Raw genomic sequence first — 20,575 nt, forward strand, 5'->3', positions numbered from 1 at the left:
GTATACTACGACACGTTAGTTCACGCGTTCGCGTTAGAGTTTTGGTTTTTCTATTTAAAGTTGAAGAAAGGTTTTTGTTTAAGGAATTATTAATATAGATTGTTTGGCGTACTCTTGTATACTCCGCCTTTTTTTAAATAAACGTACTTTCCATGAACAGGATTTGTTTTTATGAATAACTTTACCTAACAAAAATTTTTTTCCCGCACAATGGTCGCACCCCTACTTTTCAAACTTGATTTTAGAATAAAATCTGCGACGATTATGCGAAAAAACACGGTAATAACATTTAATCACCACTAAAATGTTCTGATGTAGCATTTGGAGTACATATTTATTTCAAAGAAAGAGAAAGTGGGTAAATCCTTTGGTGGCTTTCTTTCCTGTTGTTGTATCTCTTTATTTCACACTACTGTTACAAACACATGTAAATCTTATGCTTACAGTATCCATTGTTCCACTGTTCCACACGATCTGCGTTGGTCCAATCCGTTCCTTCGTTACCACACTAAACTAGTCAGTTCACCTGTTATTACACTCCCCCTTCCATTTCTTTATAAATCTAGTCTCCTTGGCACCTTGACGCATCTACCAGAGCGCCTGGGGTAGGGAGCGGCTACTGGCGTTGAAGGCGGAAATCCCCGAAAACCTTCATCCTCGAGACTGCCATCCCCTCCACTAGCCATTCGGGACGGAGGCCTCCCCCACGTGTGACTCCTCGGGCGCTGATGCAACTGTCTCTGCTTCTGGTTCTGTCACCCTTTCTTCTTCACCCAGCTGCCCGCCTGCGTATTTACCCACCAAGTGCTTCTCTGGACGTAGAGTTCCATTGGTTCTTGTCTCTCTCAGCTTCAAGTGGTCCGCATGAACATATCTGACATGCGAACCCTCTTGCACTCGGTAAGTAACCGCACTCACTACCTCATTCACTGATCCTGGCACCCAGTTGAACTCCTCTCCCTGCACCGTTTTTATCCAGACCAAATCTCCTTGGGCAAAAACTCTCGGAGGCCCTCGTTTATGATCCAGCCTACGTTTCACTTGTTCCTGGCGTGCTGACATGTCGTGCGAAAATGACGGCTTTAACAGCGACAACTGAGTGCGAGGCTGTCGCTGTAAAAACAATTCCGCTGGAGTTTTCTTAGTCAAGGAATGTGGAGTATTCCTATAAGCAAACAAAAATACGTCAACCATATGTTGTAGCGTGCGGGTGTGGGCATTGCTGCGGCCCTCTTGCAATTGACGCCTCAGAGCTATCTTGACAGTCTGTACTTGTCGTTCCGCCGCACCATTTGATTGCGGATTATAAGGCGGAGTTCGGACATGTTTCACACCATTTGCGGACAGAAATTGCACAAACTCATCCGACTGAAAAGGCGGACCATTGTCTGTCACCACCACCTCTGGCAACCCAAACGCTGCAAAAAGAGTTCTAAGCTTCCCCACCGTGTGAAACGCCGTGGTAGCAGTCATTGGAATGACGTCTAACCATTTAGAGTACGCGTCTACCACTATGAGGAACTTTTGATGGTGTTCTTCTGCGAAGTCCAGGTGCACTCGTTGCCACCTCCGAACTGGCCAACTCCACAGGTGTAAGGGTACGGCTTGCTCCGTCGTTTGAAATTGCTGACAAAGGCTGCATTGATGGACCACACTTTCTATCTGCATGTCCATGCCAGGCCACCACACATAGCTTCTGGCCAACATTTTCATTCTTGTAACCCCTGGGCGCTCTTCGTGCAACAACTTCAATACCTCCTGTTGCAGTCGCTCCGGTATGACCACCCTGGACCCCCACAGTACACAGTCTTGTTCCAACGACAGCTCTAACTTACGGGATGCAAAACACTTCAATTCTGCTGGAACTGTGGCTGACCACCCTCGTAACACCATGTCAGACACCCTTGACAGAACCTTGTCCTTCTGAGTAGCTTCCGCGATGTCTGAAGCCTCCAATGGCCCAATCTGAAACTCTGCGAAGAAAAACACTCCCAGCTCCTCCTCCTGTAAATGTTGTTCGCCCCCCACTGCTGTAAGTGCAATTATTTCTGGTAGGCGTGATAACGTGTCTGCATGGCAGATCTCTTAACCAGCTTTGTACTTCATCTCGTACATGTAAGCTCCCAATGCTATTGCCCAACGCTGTATTCTGGCCGCCGCCATAACTGGAACACCCCGCTTTGTTCCAAACAGCATTGTGAGTGCCTTGTGGTCTGTTACTAAAACAAACTTCCGCCCGTACAAGTAACGGTGGAACCTTTGTACTGCATACACTAAACTGAGAGCTTCCCGTTCTACTTGACTGTAGCCCCTTTGTCGCCTCCGTAAAAGCTTTACACGCTCCGCAATTATAATCTTCCTGGGCGCATAATGCGTGGTGAGTATTTCAACTAGTTCTTCGAATGACTTTGTTCCTGGCTTGGCTGGCACACACAAGTTTTTCAACACCGCATATGATTTAGGAACTAACTGTGTCAAAAACACACTGCGTTTTTCTTCATCCTTAATTTTATTCGTCTTAAAATAGTGTTCCAGCCGCTCGATGTAGCAATTGAAATCCCCTTCCACTCCATTAAATTCTTCAATTATTCCTAACGCCATCTTGGTTTACTCACTTCCCAAGTTCCGCACTGCATACTGTAATGCCGCCAGGGGCGTAGCCAGGGGCGGTGGGGGGGGGGGGGGGGGGCGCGCGTTTAGGGGTTCAACCCCCCCCCCCCCCCAGGCCCAAATCTTTAATTAATTTCTTATTCATCACTAAAACAAATTTCATATCAAAATTAATAAAATTTTTACCATTACAATATTTAAATTTAAGAACCGAAAACTGCTAAAATAGCATTATTTTACACTTTAAAATCCAAATTTTCCCGGGGGCAGACCCCTGTACACCGCTTTAATACGGGGGGGGGGGGGCAATGCTTCTTAACACCCCCCCTACACAAATCCTAGCTACACTACTGAATGCCGCCTACATCCGTATGTAATCGCTACCACTATAAACGAAACACCGCTCGATTACGCCACTTTTAAACCCATCCTCGTCGCCAGTGTTGTATCTCTTTATTGCACACTACTGTTACAAACACATGTACATCCCATGCTTACAGTATCCATTGTTTCACTGTTCCACACAATCTGCGTTGGTCCAATCCGTTCCTTCGTTACCACACTACACTAGTCAGTTCACCCGTTACTACACCTGTCTGATAGTGTTATGGTCTGATTAAACTGCTTATGTATTTTTATGTTATTTTTAACAAGGTAAGTAATTCAAGAAAAAGCTGAACCTTAGATATATTTCCTTCACTCCAAACAAACATTCCTTAAAAAATGCAACAGTATTTAGAGAATTATCAATAAAAAAAGTGTAATCAGTTCACTATGCCAGTTGACTGATATATGTATTTTTTTTTATAAATAAAGGATTCATCCACTATCTCTTTGAAATAAATACTCCAAATGCCACATCTGAATTTTTTAGTTGTCAGGTATACAATAATTTGTTGGTCGTTCGCTGTAAGCATGGGCGCCACCTTGTGAAAAGGGTACGCCCTGCAAAAATTCTAGTACAGGGCCGTGACATCACCAGTTGGTGCAAGATTTGATTTCCCCTCGTCCTAGTGCTAGCCAGTTCTGAGCGACAAGCCTTGTATTACTTACAACTGGTCGATAATCCATAGTGGGCTTTTTAGGTGTCCCAAAAGCCTCGATCCCTGGACACATGTACATGTGGTCGTTTTGACAATGTACGCACGAGCATCTGACAGAAACGTTTTTACTACCTAAAACACAGTCCACACTATGCTTTCCAAGCAATACATCAAAATAATTTATAACAGTTAAAATTTTTTCGGCACGTAATTAAATTAGTTGTGGACCAGGACACCATGTGACCTGGTCTTTAAAATTATGAGTCATAATTCAAAGGTCTATTGCTGGAATTGACATAATTAGGATATTAAGTCTACTAAGAAGAGAAAGAAAAAGGTTTAAAAGTATTAAGATGAATGGCAAGATGCTACCAGAACAATGTTACCAAAGTTGATGTCTTCGAGATGTGCAGGCAGCTACCTACTCCAGGTATAGGTGTATTGCCTGCAGAAAAGCTTAAATTACCATTAGGTCATCATGTTTGATAGCACAGGCCAACAACAGTTTTGGTGCCAGGGTATTTATTTACACGACCAAAATGCCCCGCAGATGTAATTTTATAAATAGAAACCACCAGGTTATCCCTGTTCCTGGGGGTGGTTACTGCATGTTAAGAATCACATTGTCGCCCTGGGCAGAATGCTGAAATCTGTGGTCAAATAATTTATGGTTCATTAAAAACCAAAACAAACAATGTCAAAACTGCTGCAGTGCATAGACCAAACAAGCATGAATTGCCCCACTTTATGTTAAAACTTAGCAAGACACTGCATTGGTGAAAATCCTTTACGAGGTTTTTCTCATATGTAGGTATCCAAAGAGAACTATTTTTAACTGGTTTTATCTGACCTAGTTTTTAATCCATTTTTTCCTGGCCCTGTTCCATTTTCTGTACCATTTCAATTAATCTCTGTAATATTGTATCTGAACCCCATCCCCCCCCCCCCCTCATAATCTCACATTTATTATAATTGGTAGGATATTCTGGATCACAAGAGTTTTCCAGAAAAAACAAAAAATCTTCGCCTCTGTTACAATTTGTTAGAATCAATTAATAGCTTACACAAAATTTTCCAATCATAAACAACTTCACCACATTTAACAAAATATGAACAAATAATCATATTACCAAAATTTACAGACCAAATACAATATGTCCTCAGTCAACTTGCTGTTTTCCAGCATATATCTCTCGATGTCCCACAATGTGGTGATCCCTGAAGTTCTGTGTCGGGCCGTTGGCTGCATTTCTCGACGTCCCGCAATATTCCATGGTGCTAATGTCCCGTAGCCTGTACCTAGACGTCACCCATAGCTAATGCAGATGTTAAGCTGGAGTTACAATGCCACGACGAACACGACACACCAAATCCAACAAAACGTCCTACAGCATTCCAGCACGACAGATTTAATAGCGTAGGGTTCACAATACCACAATCTCTATTCTGGTTGTCGGCAAATCTTTCCAAGCCAAATACGTTTATAAAATGCAGTTTAGAAAGCGCTAAAAACTGTGTAGAAGAGAAAATGCACATGCTCTCTCAGCCCATACTAAATAAAATCTTGACCAATGTACAATGACAACATTGAACCTAAATACAATAATACCCGTTTATACAAACAGATTGTGGGCACACTACAAAAGTGAAAGTGTACCCACACGTAAAACAAAATTTCATTTTTCGTCATTAAGATTTACCAAGTACGTAAATATTTATTTTTGAAGTTTAGTTTTGTAATGTTTCCATTTGACTTTCCGTCGTACGGCAAGACACAACAAAATTAGGAATAGAATTAATTTGTTGCTTGCCGTAAAGGCGTGCATTTTGTCGGGTTGTCATCAGCACAACCTTGCATTTCATTGGCTACTGTGGGTTTTGGACCTATCGAGTTGTCCTCTTTGTGGTATGATGACTTCAGCTTTAATCCTGTATATGACTATGTTTTCTGACCACACTTGCAAAGGTAAACTGCATCGGTGAAATGATTCAGACGAGGTGAATGACTGTTTTCCCTGCAAACTATTTTTCTTGATAATCTTGATTTTGAAGATTTTGCTTCTCGGGGCATGTAGAAATTTGTGCCCAGCTAAAAGACATACTGATGCTCAGAAGACAAAACACTCTTCAAATTAATTTATGCCACTTTAAATAACTGTTCAGACAAGTTCATAAATTTACTGAAGTTAGTTTTCCAGATATGTATTATAGTTCGGAAGAAAAGACTTGGGTTAAAGTCATGAAAATTCATTTTTCTCCAGGAACTTACACAAAAGGTTCACCAGTCCATGATCATTACAAAGAATTCTACTTACAGCAACAATACCAATTAATTTTTCCTGCTCAAAGGACAGTTGGCGAAATTTTGATGATGCTGAAAATGTTCCGAATACCTACTCAAATTCAAACACATATTGCAAACACGTCCCAGAGTTGCTTAGCGTAGACGGTACAACCACGGACAAAAGTGTTTTTGGAATGGCGGCTGAAACATTAGTAAAGCCCCATTATCGGCAATCATCCTGACTGTGATCACAAAAATTCTAGTTTAACATGTTCAAAATAGAAAGTTGATAAACGTTGTAGCCCGGTCCATAGTTGTAAAGTTTGTCGCTTGATGCATGTTTATTTGGCGTGAGCTACTATCTGACGCACCCTACTTCGTCCACATCGAGCAGAGAACTGGCAAGATGACGCAACTGCCTCCAGCCACACAGGGAGAAGCAAGGGCATGACCTCACCAATCATGGCATATCTCCCTCGCACAAGGTCACAACAACACACAAAATTCATAGCATAGTACTTATTTATTTATTTTTTCATTTATCTGCAATTACATCAAAGAGTTGAATATTAAAAATTAAGCATGATATAAGCAGATGTTGACTAAATATTAAAAGAACAAATTAAAATTTTAGCTTAATGTTCAAATATTAACTATTACAAAAGATTCAACCATAACTAATTTTAAGTAATTAAAAAATAAGCATAGACATACATAAAAAGGAAAGTAATTAAACATATATCAAATAGTATCAAAACCGGAAAGAAAAAAAAAGGTGCTACTACATTAAAATCAGTCACTCGCACATTCACACACAGAATCAAGCAGCGGCGAAGTGGTCATGGTAAGCAGTTGTTACAAAGATGTTTTTTCAGCCTGTACTTAAAGGAAGCTAGATTTTTTGTTTGCCTTGTCGCTTGGTCTAATTTATTCCAGAGCCTGCTACTCACAGTTGCAAAAGATCCCGACAAGACATTTGGATGAGTGCACTGGGATAGATAGCATTGGGTTGCGTGTGGATCGCATGTCATGGCTATGGTAACTATGTAGGTAATTAATACTGGCTGACATATAATGAGGTGATACCTGCTGCAGAACCTTATAAGCAAGGATAAGTATGTGCATTTTGCATCTTTGTGCGAGAGTGAGCCATTTTAGCTGCTGATAGTACTGGGTTAGATGATCACGTAATTTAAGGTTAAAAATGTATTTTACACAGCAGTTTTGGAGCTTCTGTAGTCGCTTAGCTAGTTTATCAGTTAGATCAGGAAAGAGGACATCGCAGTAATCAAAGTGAGGCATAATTAATGTTTGAACAAGCATGGTTTTAATACTTAGTGGAAGCAAATTTTTTAACCGTCGTAAGCAGTGAAGGGAAAAATGTACCTACTTACATATTTGCATTATCTGCTCCCTCCAGGTTAAGGTTGTGTTTATCAGGACTTCCAGATTTCTTACGACGTTAGAGAACTGAATATCAACTCCTTGGAGCGTTAAATTACAGCATTTGTTAGGAATTAATTCAGATAGCTTATGAGGAGAACCAATTAATATTGCTTGGGTTTTATTTGCATTCAGCTTGAGTTTATTAACTTTTGCCCACTTAGAAACAGAATCGAGATCAGCATTGACAGAACAAATTGACTGATTGATATTGGTTGCTTTTGCATGAATATATATTTGCACATCATCGGCATACATGTGGTATTGGCAATGTTTTAGGCATTTAGGTAGATCATTTATGAATATAGTAAATAAAAGAGGCCCAAGAATTGAACCCTGAGGAACACCTGCTACTATTGGGAGCCATGTGGATACTTCAGTATTGAGAAAAACATATTGGTAACGACCACCTAGGTAGGAATTGAACCATATACAAACACTATGAGAAAAATTATATTGAATTGACATTTTTCGTACAATAATATTGTGATCTACTGAATCAAATGCTTTACTAAAGTCAAGCAACGTTAGGATCGTTATTTCACGCCTATCAATAGCATGACGTATGCTATCAGTAACATTATATCTAGGCATTTCTGCAAATCTGTAAATAGTATACAACAACGTGAGGTTTGTCTTAGTCGTGACATGGATGGATACAGATCTCAGAGGATGATTAATTTGTGGACAAATAAATTGAATTCTGCAATGAATTCTGATTCTCATATTGAACACAAGAATGATCCTGTTGTATCAATAGGCACAATGTCTGTTGTCTGTGAATATTGCTGTGCTTTGAAATGGAAGGATGAATCAAAAGGACTAGAGAATAGAGAAGATTTTCATTTGTGAAATACTAATAACCATTGAAATAAATAAATACTAAACATTATGTATATATATTTTTTCCTTCTAAATATTTGTCTCATTTTCTTTATTAGTATATTGCACCTGTGTGAAGCCGAGACGGGTAACTAGTATAAACTTAAAAACACAAAGCTCTTTCTGACTGGCTGCGATAATGTGAAAACATTGACAGTTTTGTGTGGGAGTGAACAACCTGCAGAGTTTTCCTTTATAAGAATATACACAGAAAATGCAAGAATGTCTCGGCAGGTGAAAAATGGGTACCACTAGGGCACCTGTCTCTTGTCCTTTTTTTCTCTCTTCCAAGTACATAATGTTCAAGAAACTTAATTATAGCTTGCACCAAATAAATATGTAATAATATAGCCATAAAAACAATATTTGATATGAATATATACTGAAAAAAGAAAATTTACACACATACTACACTAACAAACAAAAGAAAAACCGGTATCAACACAGTTTAATGGCTTTTATAAATAAAATATCTAAATATCAAAATTAATTACAAGAATATACAGATGATAAATACAAGTACGAAAAACTACGCCACCATGACACTAAAACGATATAACCAGCTGATTAATCTAAATGACAAAAACATAACATTTATTCAACTCAAAAAAGACTTATTAAAGCTGGGAAGGGTATGGTACTGCAATGCTACAAAGTATTTGAAATTTTTGGATGTATATATGGAAAATGATAAAGAAGGAAAAAAATGTTATCCTGGTTATGTTTTTACTCTAGTAGGGGCAGCTAAAGTGTGACAATCCAAGAAGCAAAATTCACAAAAGATCTCTTGATGGAACTGTTTGGGAAAAACTTGGAATATGGAAAGACAATTCAGTGCACAAAAATTGGCAGACAATCCTATTCTTCACTACAGAACCAAAGACATGGATGTGCATCATCATTTAGTAAGAAATGTAGTTGAAAACAAATTGTATTCAATTATCTTTCCACAAAAGAAATGGTTGGACACATCTTCATTAAAGGACTGCACAAAACAACAAAATGTGTTTGTGATTGGTTTAGATATAAAATGAAGGATTAAGAGGTAGTGTTGAAATACAGTTGACAACTTAATTATGTAATCATTTGTGTGCTATATTTTTAAAGTATGATATATTCCTGCTTTTTGTTGTACATTGCAGCCTTAAGATTTATTTATAACTAGGTATATCTGCTACAAAGTAAAGTTCAACGACATATTTCACAAATATAATCCTTAGCAGCACAAAATTAATGTTTTTTCATATGTATCTTAAGTGATCTATTTTCCATAAACTTAGCAGAACATAATGGACATGAGAATGGCTTTTCACCAGTGTGTTTTCTAAGGTGTAAAGTCAAATAATAATTCTTAGTAAACTTAGCAGTACAAAGTGAACATGTAAAAGGCTTCTCACCAGTGTGAGTTCTTATGTGTCCTTCCAAAGTACTCTTTAACCTGAACTTAGTAGAACAGAATGAACAGGAGAATGGCTTTTCACCAGTGTGTGTTCTCATATGACCTATTAGTGAACAATTTTCCCTAAACTTTGAAGAACATAATGGACATGAGAATGGCCTTTCACCTGTGTGTTTTCTGAGGTGTACAATCAAACGAATCTTACTAGTAAACTTCGCAAAACAAAGTGAACATACAAATGGCTTCTCACCAGTGTGTGTTGTGAGATGTGCATTCAAACGACTCATTTGAGTAAACTTAGAAGAACATTGTGAACAACTGAACGGCTTTTCACCAGTGTGTTTTCTAAGGTGTATACTCAAAATATACTTCTTAGCAAACTTAACAGAACAAAGTGAACATGTAAAAGGCTTCTCACCAGTGTGAGTTCTTATGTGTGCTTTCAAAGTACTTTTTAACCTGAACTTAATACAACAGAATGAACAGGAGAATGGCTTTTCACCAGTGTGTATACTCATATGACATTTTAGTAAACTATTTTTAATAAACGTGGCAGAACAAATTGAACATGAGAATGGCTTCTTACTACTATGTGTTCTTAAATGTACAATTAAATTTTGCTTTTGAGAAAACTTAGTAGAACATTGTGAACATGAAAAAGATCTCTTCACATTGGGCATTACACTGGTTCTAGGACAGATCTGTTGTTTCAAATTTTGACCTTTGATTTTTCTCTCCAAACTTGAGCTAAATGTCTGCAAATGAACAGACTGAAATGAGCACCCAGTCTCTAGAGATAATGAATGGTTATTAATGCCAACTGTTAGTTCTGAGTCAATTTCATCTTCTGTCCTTTCTTCCTCCATCCACAGCAATTCAATTCCTTCCTTGCACCCTAAAAAATACATTAAAAATATATTAAAACACTTAATATTGTGTAATAAAAGTATTTACGAAGTATGAGAGGGTTTCAGATAACCTATACTGCATATAGGTATTTTTTTTGCAAACAGATACTGTATTATTTTAAATTAAAAGGTATACAAGCATCATTTCTTCATTTGCTTAGCTGCTCAAAGTGGTAGTTCTGAAATTATAAACCACTACAAGAGGGAATAATAGTCAAAGGTAACTCCTCCAAGTCGACTGTGGATCTTTATCATTACTGTGATGCCCAATTTTTATTTTATTTTTATATAGCATCTTATTATAATTATAAAAAACTAATCAGCTTATCAAAATGTAGAAAATAAAAACTGTTTAAAATTCTAATGATTTGTTTATATAAAGATCACTGCATTTCCAATTTTGAAATAGCAAATATGTAAACTAAAACACTAAAAAACATTTTTCTTCTGTTTTAAGGTAATTTTTTTATGACTTGTTATTGATTTTTATTTGCTTCATCAACAAAATGTTAGCTATTATATTCTTGTATATAATTATTTTAAAGTAGTGAGATTATTTTTAATTGCTTTCTTTCATGACTGATAATGTTATGGCCTGATTATACGTATTTTTTGTTCTTTTAAACAAGGTTTATCAGTTTAATATGAAGCTGAAAATAACTTATGTCATGTCCTTCCTTATATGTATATATATGTATATAAAATAAACCAACATTCAATTAATAATGCAAAAGTTCTTTAGAGAATTACCAATAAAAAAAATGTGTAAACACCTCTACATGTCAGATAAACGATAAAAAAGTAGAATTTGTTCATTCTTGTATTTTTTTATAAATAATAGGTACACATCACTTTCTCTCTCCTTGAAATAAATATATTTATTCAGTAAAACCCTTTTCAAAATATTCAAAATGCCACATCAGAAAGTTTTGGTTTAGTTTATTACATCCATAACAGCTATCATGTGTGTACAAGTTTGCATAAAGTCACTGGACAAGCCATGTCACACAAAAATACAATAATGTGATTTATGTCTCTTATTACGTATATTATATTATGATAGTATATTATTTGTTCATATTTGTAACTTTAATTGTCTGTCCTTGTCTTTAAATGTATTGTACGTTGTGTCTTTTTTTGCGTGTGCTGTAGTCCCTTCAGGTATGGAGTGCCTGCTAGAGTCAGTTGGCTATCTGCTTCTGCTGGTAACGCCTTCCTGTTTGAGTTTTCTCCTTGCAGGTGGCGACTACCAGCACTTTGTGCCTACCTAGGATCGGCATTTGCATGCCTGTTGGGTATACACTGTCCTGTATGTCGTGCCCCCCTAAAATTTTTCTGAAAGTTGGTGGGCATGTTACAAATTTTTTAAAAAATAAATAAAATTTAATATAAAATTAGTAGGTATGCTAGGAATTATTTTGTTGGCCCAACCTAGCATTCATACGATAAAAGGAGTTTGCCATAATATAAGATTTACATTGATATGGGGGGTTGTCAGGTGTACAACTATGTGTTGGTTGTTCAGAGAAAAGGGTACGTGGACCCGGTGGAGAAACTAGCACAGGGCCGTGACGCTGACCTTGTGGGTGCGACACTCAATTCCCCTCGTCCTTACACAAACACGTAAGATGCCGACAGCATGTAGTCAAATTAGTCGTGCACCAGTACACAACGTTCTAGAAAATTATTTTTTAAAATTTATTTATCTAAAAACTGTAACATGTCTAGCGACAGTCACAACAAACTTTATTGGTGGGCATGACACAGAGACAAAACACAATCATCACGGTTGGTATGTGGAATCCCACCCTCGTCGGTACCACGGCAGGAAAAACGTCCGCCTTGGTCAACACACGAGGCCAAAAGTGCCAAATAGCGACAGTGACGACAACAACGACAACGGTTGCCATTGTTCAGTCATTGCTTGGGAATCTGCCAAGACTGAAATGCTTCGAATAGTGGCACTCGAATAATATACTAAATGTGAGTGCAGAGAAATTCACGTCTGTGTGGCCACGCTGAGAGGAGAATGGTCTCTCAGGCATTTTTATTGTCTGTTGTAAGCAGAGAATGATTTTTTGTCCAACATTATCACCCAATATTGAATATTTTGGCTGTTCAAGCATTTAACCGACTTGTTTAAGCTAGTGAAGTTGCTGGTTTTGTTTTCGTCACGTAAATGTTCCTTGTTCAGAAGATTTTCATCATTGTGCTTTATTAATTAACAGGAAGAAGAAGAAAAAAACAGTGAAACAAAATTAATGTTGCCAAGAGAATTTATATAATAAATAATTAATAAATATAACTATTTATCTAACTTAAAAAGTACTGTTGCATCCAGAAAAATATCTTCTAGCGTCCTTTAAACATAAATACTGGACCATAGCTAGGCGAGGTCTGGATTGTCATAAAGGTTAATAGGACGGTAAAGTACTGAATTTTTATGTTATTTTCACTCAGTATGAATAGCTGTATGAAAAGAGATCCAAGAATTTTTTGTTTTTGAATTTCAAAAGCAGTTGCTGCAATACATACAAGGAAGTCAAATATACCTCACCAAGAAATTCCACTGCCAGAATCAAATAATTTCTTCATTGTCTAGCAGCAAAAAAAAATTTGTATGAGATATTTTAAATTTAGAATATTTACTCAACCACTATGTTCTGCAGATGGAATTTTATAACTAGATACTACCAGGGGATTACTGCATGTTAAAAACCACAAGGTATCCTGGAGTCAAATGCTGATGCCGCTGGTCGAATAATTTCTAGTTCCTTAGAACTAAAATTAAAAAAGTGAAAATTGCTGACATACACAGACTCAGAAAGAGTGAACTGTCCCACTTCATATTTATTTCATGTTATCTTTGTGAAACCACTGTTTTCACATGCTTCTTAAGTGAACTATTTGCAATGTGTTAAGAAAAATAAAATTAGTATGGTTTCTCACCAGTCTATTTTCTGATGTGTCTATTAAGTCTCAACTATTTTCAGTAAAACACTTAGCATAAACCTGCAAGCACAACAATAGCTTTACAAAAGATTTTTTTTCCCTCAAATACGAATCTAATGTTTACTATTTTTAACAGGTCAGATCAACCTGGCAAGGCAATCTGACTGAATCAAAGTTCATGTGAACATTTTTTAATTATTACGCACTACAAACAGTTGACTAAGACAGTTCTTAAATTTTTGCTGTCCAAATTACAAGATTTTTTTCCCCCCTTAAAACAAAAAGGTTCAAATAATAAAGTTTTAAATTTTATTAGTGTTATTTAAATAAATGAACTAGGTCTGCCAATAAATGACCAACACACAGTTCCACAACATCTACACAAAACAAGACACGACCAAGAAAATTCATTCCTGCAGTACAAATTCACTGTCCAATGGTACTTAAGAAAGAATGAAAAGAAGGAAAAAAATCAATAATTAAATCCTACTATTACCTCATAACTAGATACGACCAAAAACTTTTAATTCCTGGGTTGTTTCTCATTCCTGCATGGGTTCTCAAATGGTCACGTCAGACAAAATGCCAACAACTGAGGTCCAAACATAATCAAAATTTACTGAGGGGGAGGGGTGAGTCATGGCCTAGATTGGCTCACAGCCGTGAAACAGTCATTTTATAACATTTTAACTAAAATACTTTCAAGTGTCTCCCAGGGCAACTGATTGATACAGCAGCAAACCTGGCCACGTTCACTCACACAAGCAGGGAAGTAATCATGCAGCCCTAACAAAATATTACATAACATCTTTAAAATAATCTGCCCATTGTGGACCAAGGTAAAACACATGGAAATTCTCTACAGACATACACATGGGGGTCTTAAATGATTGGCTATACATATTATCTCAAGAAAGAAAAGTTTGGAATACTCCAGAGAACAGTAGTTTCTAAAGGTTCTGAGAAAATATTTTACAGAGAGCTTTTGTTGACTTGCCTCGCAAACACTTCTGGGTATCACCTGCCTCTCTCATTTGTAATGATTACAGTTATTATGTTATAAGTATGTAATGATTTGCACTACAGAGTCCCCTTACAATTAATTCATTCAATTTCCTTTCGAGTTTTCTCTGTTTCATCAGGTTACAGATATATTTGAATACACCATGGAATTCTAATCAAATCACTATTCAAGAAATATCAAGACTATAACAATTACTTTTATTTAATCCTGGTAAAAAACACAATAAAAATTATTGATGGTATGCAATTTTATAATTAATAGACATACTCTTATGTAACTCATATATTGCTAATTTTCATAAGTTTTCCGAGTTATAAAGATACCTCACAATTATTTTCCTACAATTTTGTTATTTTCCTTTTTTTTCTTCTTATTTAAAGGAAACCCTGACATGTAACATCTACAGCACTAAACAAAGCAAAAATAAACACAATTATAAATACATCCTGATGTATCTAAATCTAGTAAATATCTAACAAGGCTTTATGAAAATAACCAAATACTCAGAAATTATGATTGGTATTAAAAAAGGAACCCTGTCTTGCTAAAATGTCATAATGATCCTGAATATGTATAATGAGCTACAGCAATTATTTAATAATAAAAAAAACACAGTGTTAAAAAAAAGTCTTATGAAAGCTGAGGAGGCAGAGAAGCTGAAATGCTACATATATTCAACAAACATAGCAGAACATATAGAACATGAGCAAGTCATATAACCAGTGCCTTTTCTCATCTTTCATTAATGCACTATTTACAATGAACATATAAATACAAAATAAAATTGCTTTTCACTGGTGTGTTCTCATATGATTCTTAAGTGATCTACTAGCAACGTACTTAGCAGAACATAATGAACATGCGAATGGCTTTTCACCCGTGTGTGATCTGAGGTGTAGTTTTAAAGTACTCTTTAAACTGAACTTACTAGAACAGAAGGAACATGAGAATGGCTTTTGACCAGTGTGTGTTCTCATATGAATCTTGAGTGAACTATTTGCAGTGAATCTGGCAGAACATAACGAACAAGAGAATGGTTTTTTACCAGTGTGTGTTTTTAGGTGACCAAGCAATGTACTATGTGACCTGAACTTAGCAGAACAAGTTGAACACGAGAACGGTCTTTCGCCAGTGTGTGTCCTCATGTGTGTGTTAAGAGAACTATTCACAATGAATCTGGCAGAACATAATGAACATGAGAATGGCTTTTCAGCAGTGTGTTTTCGCATGTGTGTCTTAAGTGAACTATTTGCAGTGAATTTGGCAGAACATAATGAACACGAAAATGGCTTATCACCAGTGTGTGTTCTTATGTGTCTTTTTAGTGAACTATTTTCATTAAACTTAGCAGAACATAATGAACATGAGAATGGCTTTTCACTAGCAGTATGTACTCTGAGGTGTACAATCAACTGACTCTTCTTAATAAACTTAGCAGAACAAAATGAACATGCGAAAGGCTTCTCCCCGCTATGTGTTCTTAGATGTACGATTAAATTTTCCTTTTGAGCAAACTTAGTAGAACATTGTGAACATGAGAAATATCTCTTCGCATTGGGCTTTGCACTGGTATTATTATCAACCACACTAGGACAGATCTGGTGTTTCAAATTTTGACCTTTGATTTTTCTCTCAGTACACAAACTAAATGTCTGCAAATTAACTGATTGCAATGAGAAACCAGTCTCTGAATGGTTATCAATGCCAACTCTAAGTTCAGAGTCTATTTCATCTTCAGTCCTTTCTTCCTCCATGCACATTGTTTCAATGCCTTCCTTGCACCCTAAAAAAGACATTTAAAATAAATTAACCACTTAATATTGTATGATAAAAGTATTTAAGAAGGTTGAGAGGGTTTTAGATAACTTATACTGCATATAATTGTTTTGCAAACAGATACTGTATTACCGTGTTTTATCACAGAATCGTCGCACGCGCGTAATCGTCGCAACCATATTTTTGGCTGTCAAAATTGGGATAAAAAAACTTCTCGCGTAAACGTCGCATGATGTTTTTGGTCCCGCTAGTAGATGCCGAACACTTTGTGTAGGTATCTTTTCCATATAAAAGAATGTATTTTAAAGTATAAATCTAATATTTATTCGTTCATTACCACTTACTTAATAAATTAACGGAAAAATACGACTTTGTTTGGCGTGTAAATTTTCTTACAAAGACGTTTTTAAAAGTTATTTCCTTTATATGATTGTCTACGTCGCCGCAGTGTAGGTATAATCTAAAATTTAATTTTGGTCATTACCACTTATTTATTTAATTAACGGAAATGTTCTTTTAAAGACGTTTTTAAACATTATTTCCTTTATCTGATTGTCTGCGTTACCGCGGCGTACCGCTTATAAAATGTAGCCAGCGCATCATTCATGTTTGGTTATGTTGCTTCCCGTATAGAGCGCGCGCACGTAGTCGAATATCGATATCTCGCCGATTGGATCCAACGCGCGCGCGCTCTCTGTCAGGTGCCGAGTTAACTACATTTGATAGCCCGCATTCTTTCGTGGCAAGTGTGTACACTACGACACGTTAGTTCACGCGTTCGCGTTAGAGTTTTGGTTTTTCTATTTAAAGTTGAAGAAAGGTTTTTGTTTAAGGAATTATTATTATAGATTGTTTGGCGTGCTCTTGTATACTTTGCCTTTTTTTTTTTTAAATAAACGTACTTTTCATGAACGGGATTTGTTTTTATGAATAACTTTACCTAACAAAAAAAATTTTTCCGCACAATGATCGCACCCCTACTTTTCAAACTTGATTTTAGAATAAAATCTGCGACGATTATGCGAGAAAACACGGTATTTTAAATTACAAGGTATGTAAGCATCAATTATTTAGCTGTTCAAGTGGTGTCTCTGAAATAATAAACCACTAAAAGAGGGAATAATAGCCAAAGGTTCCTCCTCTAAGTCAATTGTGGATCTTTAACATTACTGTGATGACTAATTTTTATGAATATAGCCTTATGACATTGAGCGAAAGATTAGTTTTTCACTATGATCTATCAGATTCTAGCCTTACCTAAGGGGGTCTTAATTATGATGCTATAACTATACAATTTGCAGCAGTTGGAACTACTGAGTTTTCCATTTTTAAAACTTTTGGGAGCCTTGTCTTATTACCATGATAACACACTCGTCAGCTTATCAAAATGTAGGAAATATACACTAACTGAAATTCTAATTATTTGTAAATATCATCAACACCGCATTTCCAATGTTGAAATAGCTATATGTAATCTAAAACACTACATCAACATTTCTCTTCTGAAAATTTAAAGTCAAATTCAAAGTCAAAAAGTTCACTACCTGTTATTAATTTTTATTTGCATTAACTACAAAATGTTTGCTATTGGATTCTTGCATATGATTATTTTGAAGTTTATTTAGTATTATTTAGTACACATTATAATGTAGGTCTACAAGAGATTATTACATACATGAGATTGCTTTTTTCCTGACATAACGTTACCGCCTGATTAATATACTCTTATATTGTTGTGTTATTTCCAATAAGGTATAGTTTAATAAGAAGCTGAAAATAACTTATGTCATGTCCTTTCCTCGAAAACCAACAACATTCATTAAGAAAGGCAAGAGTTTTCAGAGAAGTATCAATAAAATCGTGTAATCACCTCGCCATGAGAGATGATAAAAAAGTAGAGTCCAAAAAAGTTTGTATTTTCTTAAAATATAAAGGGTTCCCATTATGTTAACTTTCTTTGAAATAAATATGCTTGTTCAAAAACAACCCATTCCATATGCCATATCAGAACGTTTTAGTCTAGTCTAGTTTACTACATCCATTATTGCTATCTTGTGTGTGAAAATTTGTACAATGATATTGTACAAGCCATGTCTCACAAAAATACAATTATGTGATGTTATCAATCTATAATTGATAAAGAACTCACTCTTATAAAAACTTAATGTAACAGAAGTAGGTATGCTAATAAACTAGTGCAGGACAACCTGGCATTCATAGGATCAAAAGAGTTTGCAATAATATAAGATTTACACTGATAATAGGGAGTTGTCAGGTTCGCTGTAAGCATGGGTGCCACCATGAGAAAAGGGTACACCGACTCTAGTATAGGGCTGTGACATCGACTGTGTGGGTGTGAGAATTCCCCTCGTCCTTACACATACACGTAAAAGGCCAACAGCAGGTAATCAAATTACTCGCAGAACATGACACCACGACATTGGTCTAGAAAATTGTAAGTACCATTCCATTATATTTTAAAGGTCCGTTCCTGATATTAACATAATAAGGCTAAACAGTCTACCACCATGCTTCTTAAGTAAACTATTTACAATGCGCTGAGAAAAAATAAAATAAACATGAGAATGGTTTCTCACACCATAGTATTTTATGATGTACCTCTTAAGTCAGATATTTTTAGTAAAAAATCTTAGCAGAACACTGCATACATCACAATGGCTTTACACAAAGTTTTTTTCACATATGAATGTTACGTTATCTAGTTACCAAACTCTAGATTAGCCTTACTCGAAGAACCTTTCCGGGACACTCACTGACGTACGAACACTGCTGAAGACGACGACCAGATGCAGGTAGAAGCTCTTATGCCCTACCCTTATATATATATATATATATATATATATATATATATATATATACATACATACATATACATACACACACACACACACACACATATATATAAAAACAGGCTAAAGTGCATGTGCAAAAATCAGGGGGAGGGGTGCTAGGAGAAGGAATCGAGGGAAAGCAAGGTAGGTCGGAGTGGGGGAAAAGAGGGGAAGGCGAGGCGACGGCTGAAGCTGAGCAATGTCTTCCAAATTTGCATAGCTCACAGCAAAAAATTAGTTTGAAATGCTAGGAAAGCATAATATTTTTGCATCACAAAATTTGAAATTTATAGTGTAGCAAAAATAACCACAGATGTTATAAAATTTGAAATAGGTAGTTTTTAATAATAATAATAATAATAATAATAATATGTAAAAGGTAAATTTATAAATACGTTATTTATTCTTTTCTTTGGCGACATGTAATATATGCTATTGCAGCCACCAAAATAAAACACTTGATTTCCCAAAATATCCATTTGTAAATCAATCATAAAATATCAGAAAATCATCAAATATAAATTCTACTTGAAAATACTGATTCAAGAGTCCAACAAATTAATAGCTGTTTACAGGCTATGTTTTGTACTTTGAACAATAAAAATGACATTCTTTATAGATTAATTACAATCTTTAACACCTAGAAAAAAATGTTAATATTTTCAACAGTAACATTAATTTGAAAAAAAAAAAAAAAAATGTTTTGTATGGATTTAAATAAATAATTATATATTTTTTGCCATTATCATTATGTTTGAATTTGTATTTACTAATAAATAAATATATCAATTTATCATTTATTTATACATTATATTCTGATTTTAATAATTCAGAATTTTTTTTTTTTTTTGCATTTTAATGAAATTATTATTTTGTAATCAATAATATAATTTATCAATTGCTCAGTACGTGTCCCAGAAGATTTATACTAAAGTTTTAGACTTGTACGTTGTTCCTTGTTTATGTTCATTTTTTTGTTGCCTATCTTTACTGTGTTTTGTGTATTTGTTCCCTGTGCATGTATTATGTAACATATATTGTGTATAAATGTATTTTGTGCACACCACTAAAGTTCCCCAACTAATGGTGTGCATACCACAAATAAATAAATAAACAAATAAATTTTAACTGTTTTATACATATTTAATTTCTAAACTGCTGAGAGACTTTCTTGACCTCAAATTCACTATTGCAACAGGTTTCCTCCACGTTATATTTAAGTTTGCAAGTAAAGCCAGTACAGCTTATCTAAAAATAGAATATTTAAAAATTTTTATTTGGTTTGGCTATCTGATACCTTTATCTCTTTTTCGCTCAATCTCCCTCCCTCCAAATCTCTACCTCAATCTCCCTGTATCTTTTTCTATCTACAACTATCTACGTATCTATAACTGTAACTCTG

General features: G+C 35.7%; 1 protein-coding gene across 2 annotated transcripts in view; it reads right to left on the reverse strand.

Moving 5' to 3' along the window:
- Positions 1–6,437: 6,437 nt before the first annotated feature.
- Positions 6,438–20,575, reverse strand: part of LOC134538299 (oocyte zinc finger protein XlCOF6.1-like) — a 29,987-nt gene continuing 15,849 nt past the window's right edge. Inside the window, exon 4 of one of the 2 annotated variants that reach the window (XM_063379487.1) lies at positions 6,438–10,556. In XM_063379487.1, the coding sequence (XP_063235557.1) occupies positions 9,493–10,556 (1,064 nt within the window). In that variant the 3' untranslated portion in view covers positions 6,438–9,492. Of the gene's footprint in view, positions 10,557–13,816; positions 16,329–20,575 lie in introns of those variants that run through there. The other variant, XM_063379488.1, reaches the window with a different exon arrangement.

The sequence above is a fragment of the Bacillus rossius genome, chromosome 13 (assembly GCF_032445375.1).
Source record: "Bacillus rossius redtenbacheri isolate Brsri chromosome 13, Brsri_v3, whole genome shotgun sequence".
Classification (NCBI taxonomy): Eukaryota; Metazoa; Arthropoda; class Insecta; order Phasmatodea; family Bacillidae; genus Bacillus; species Bacillus rossius.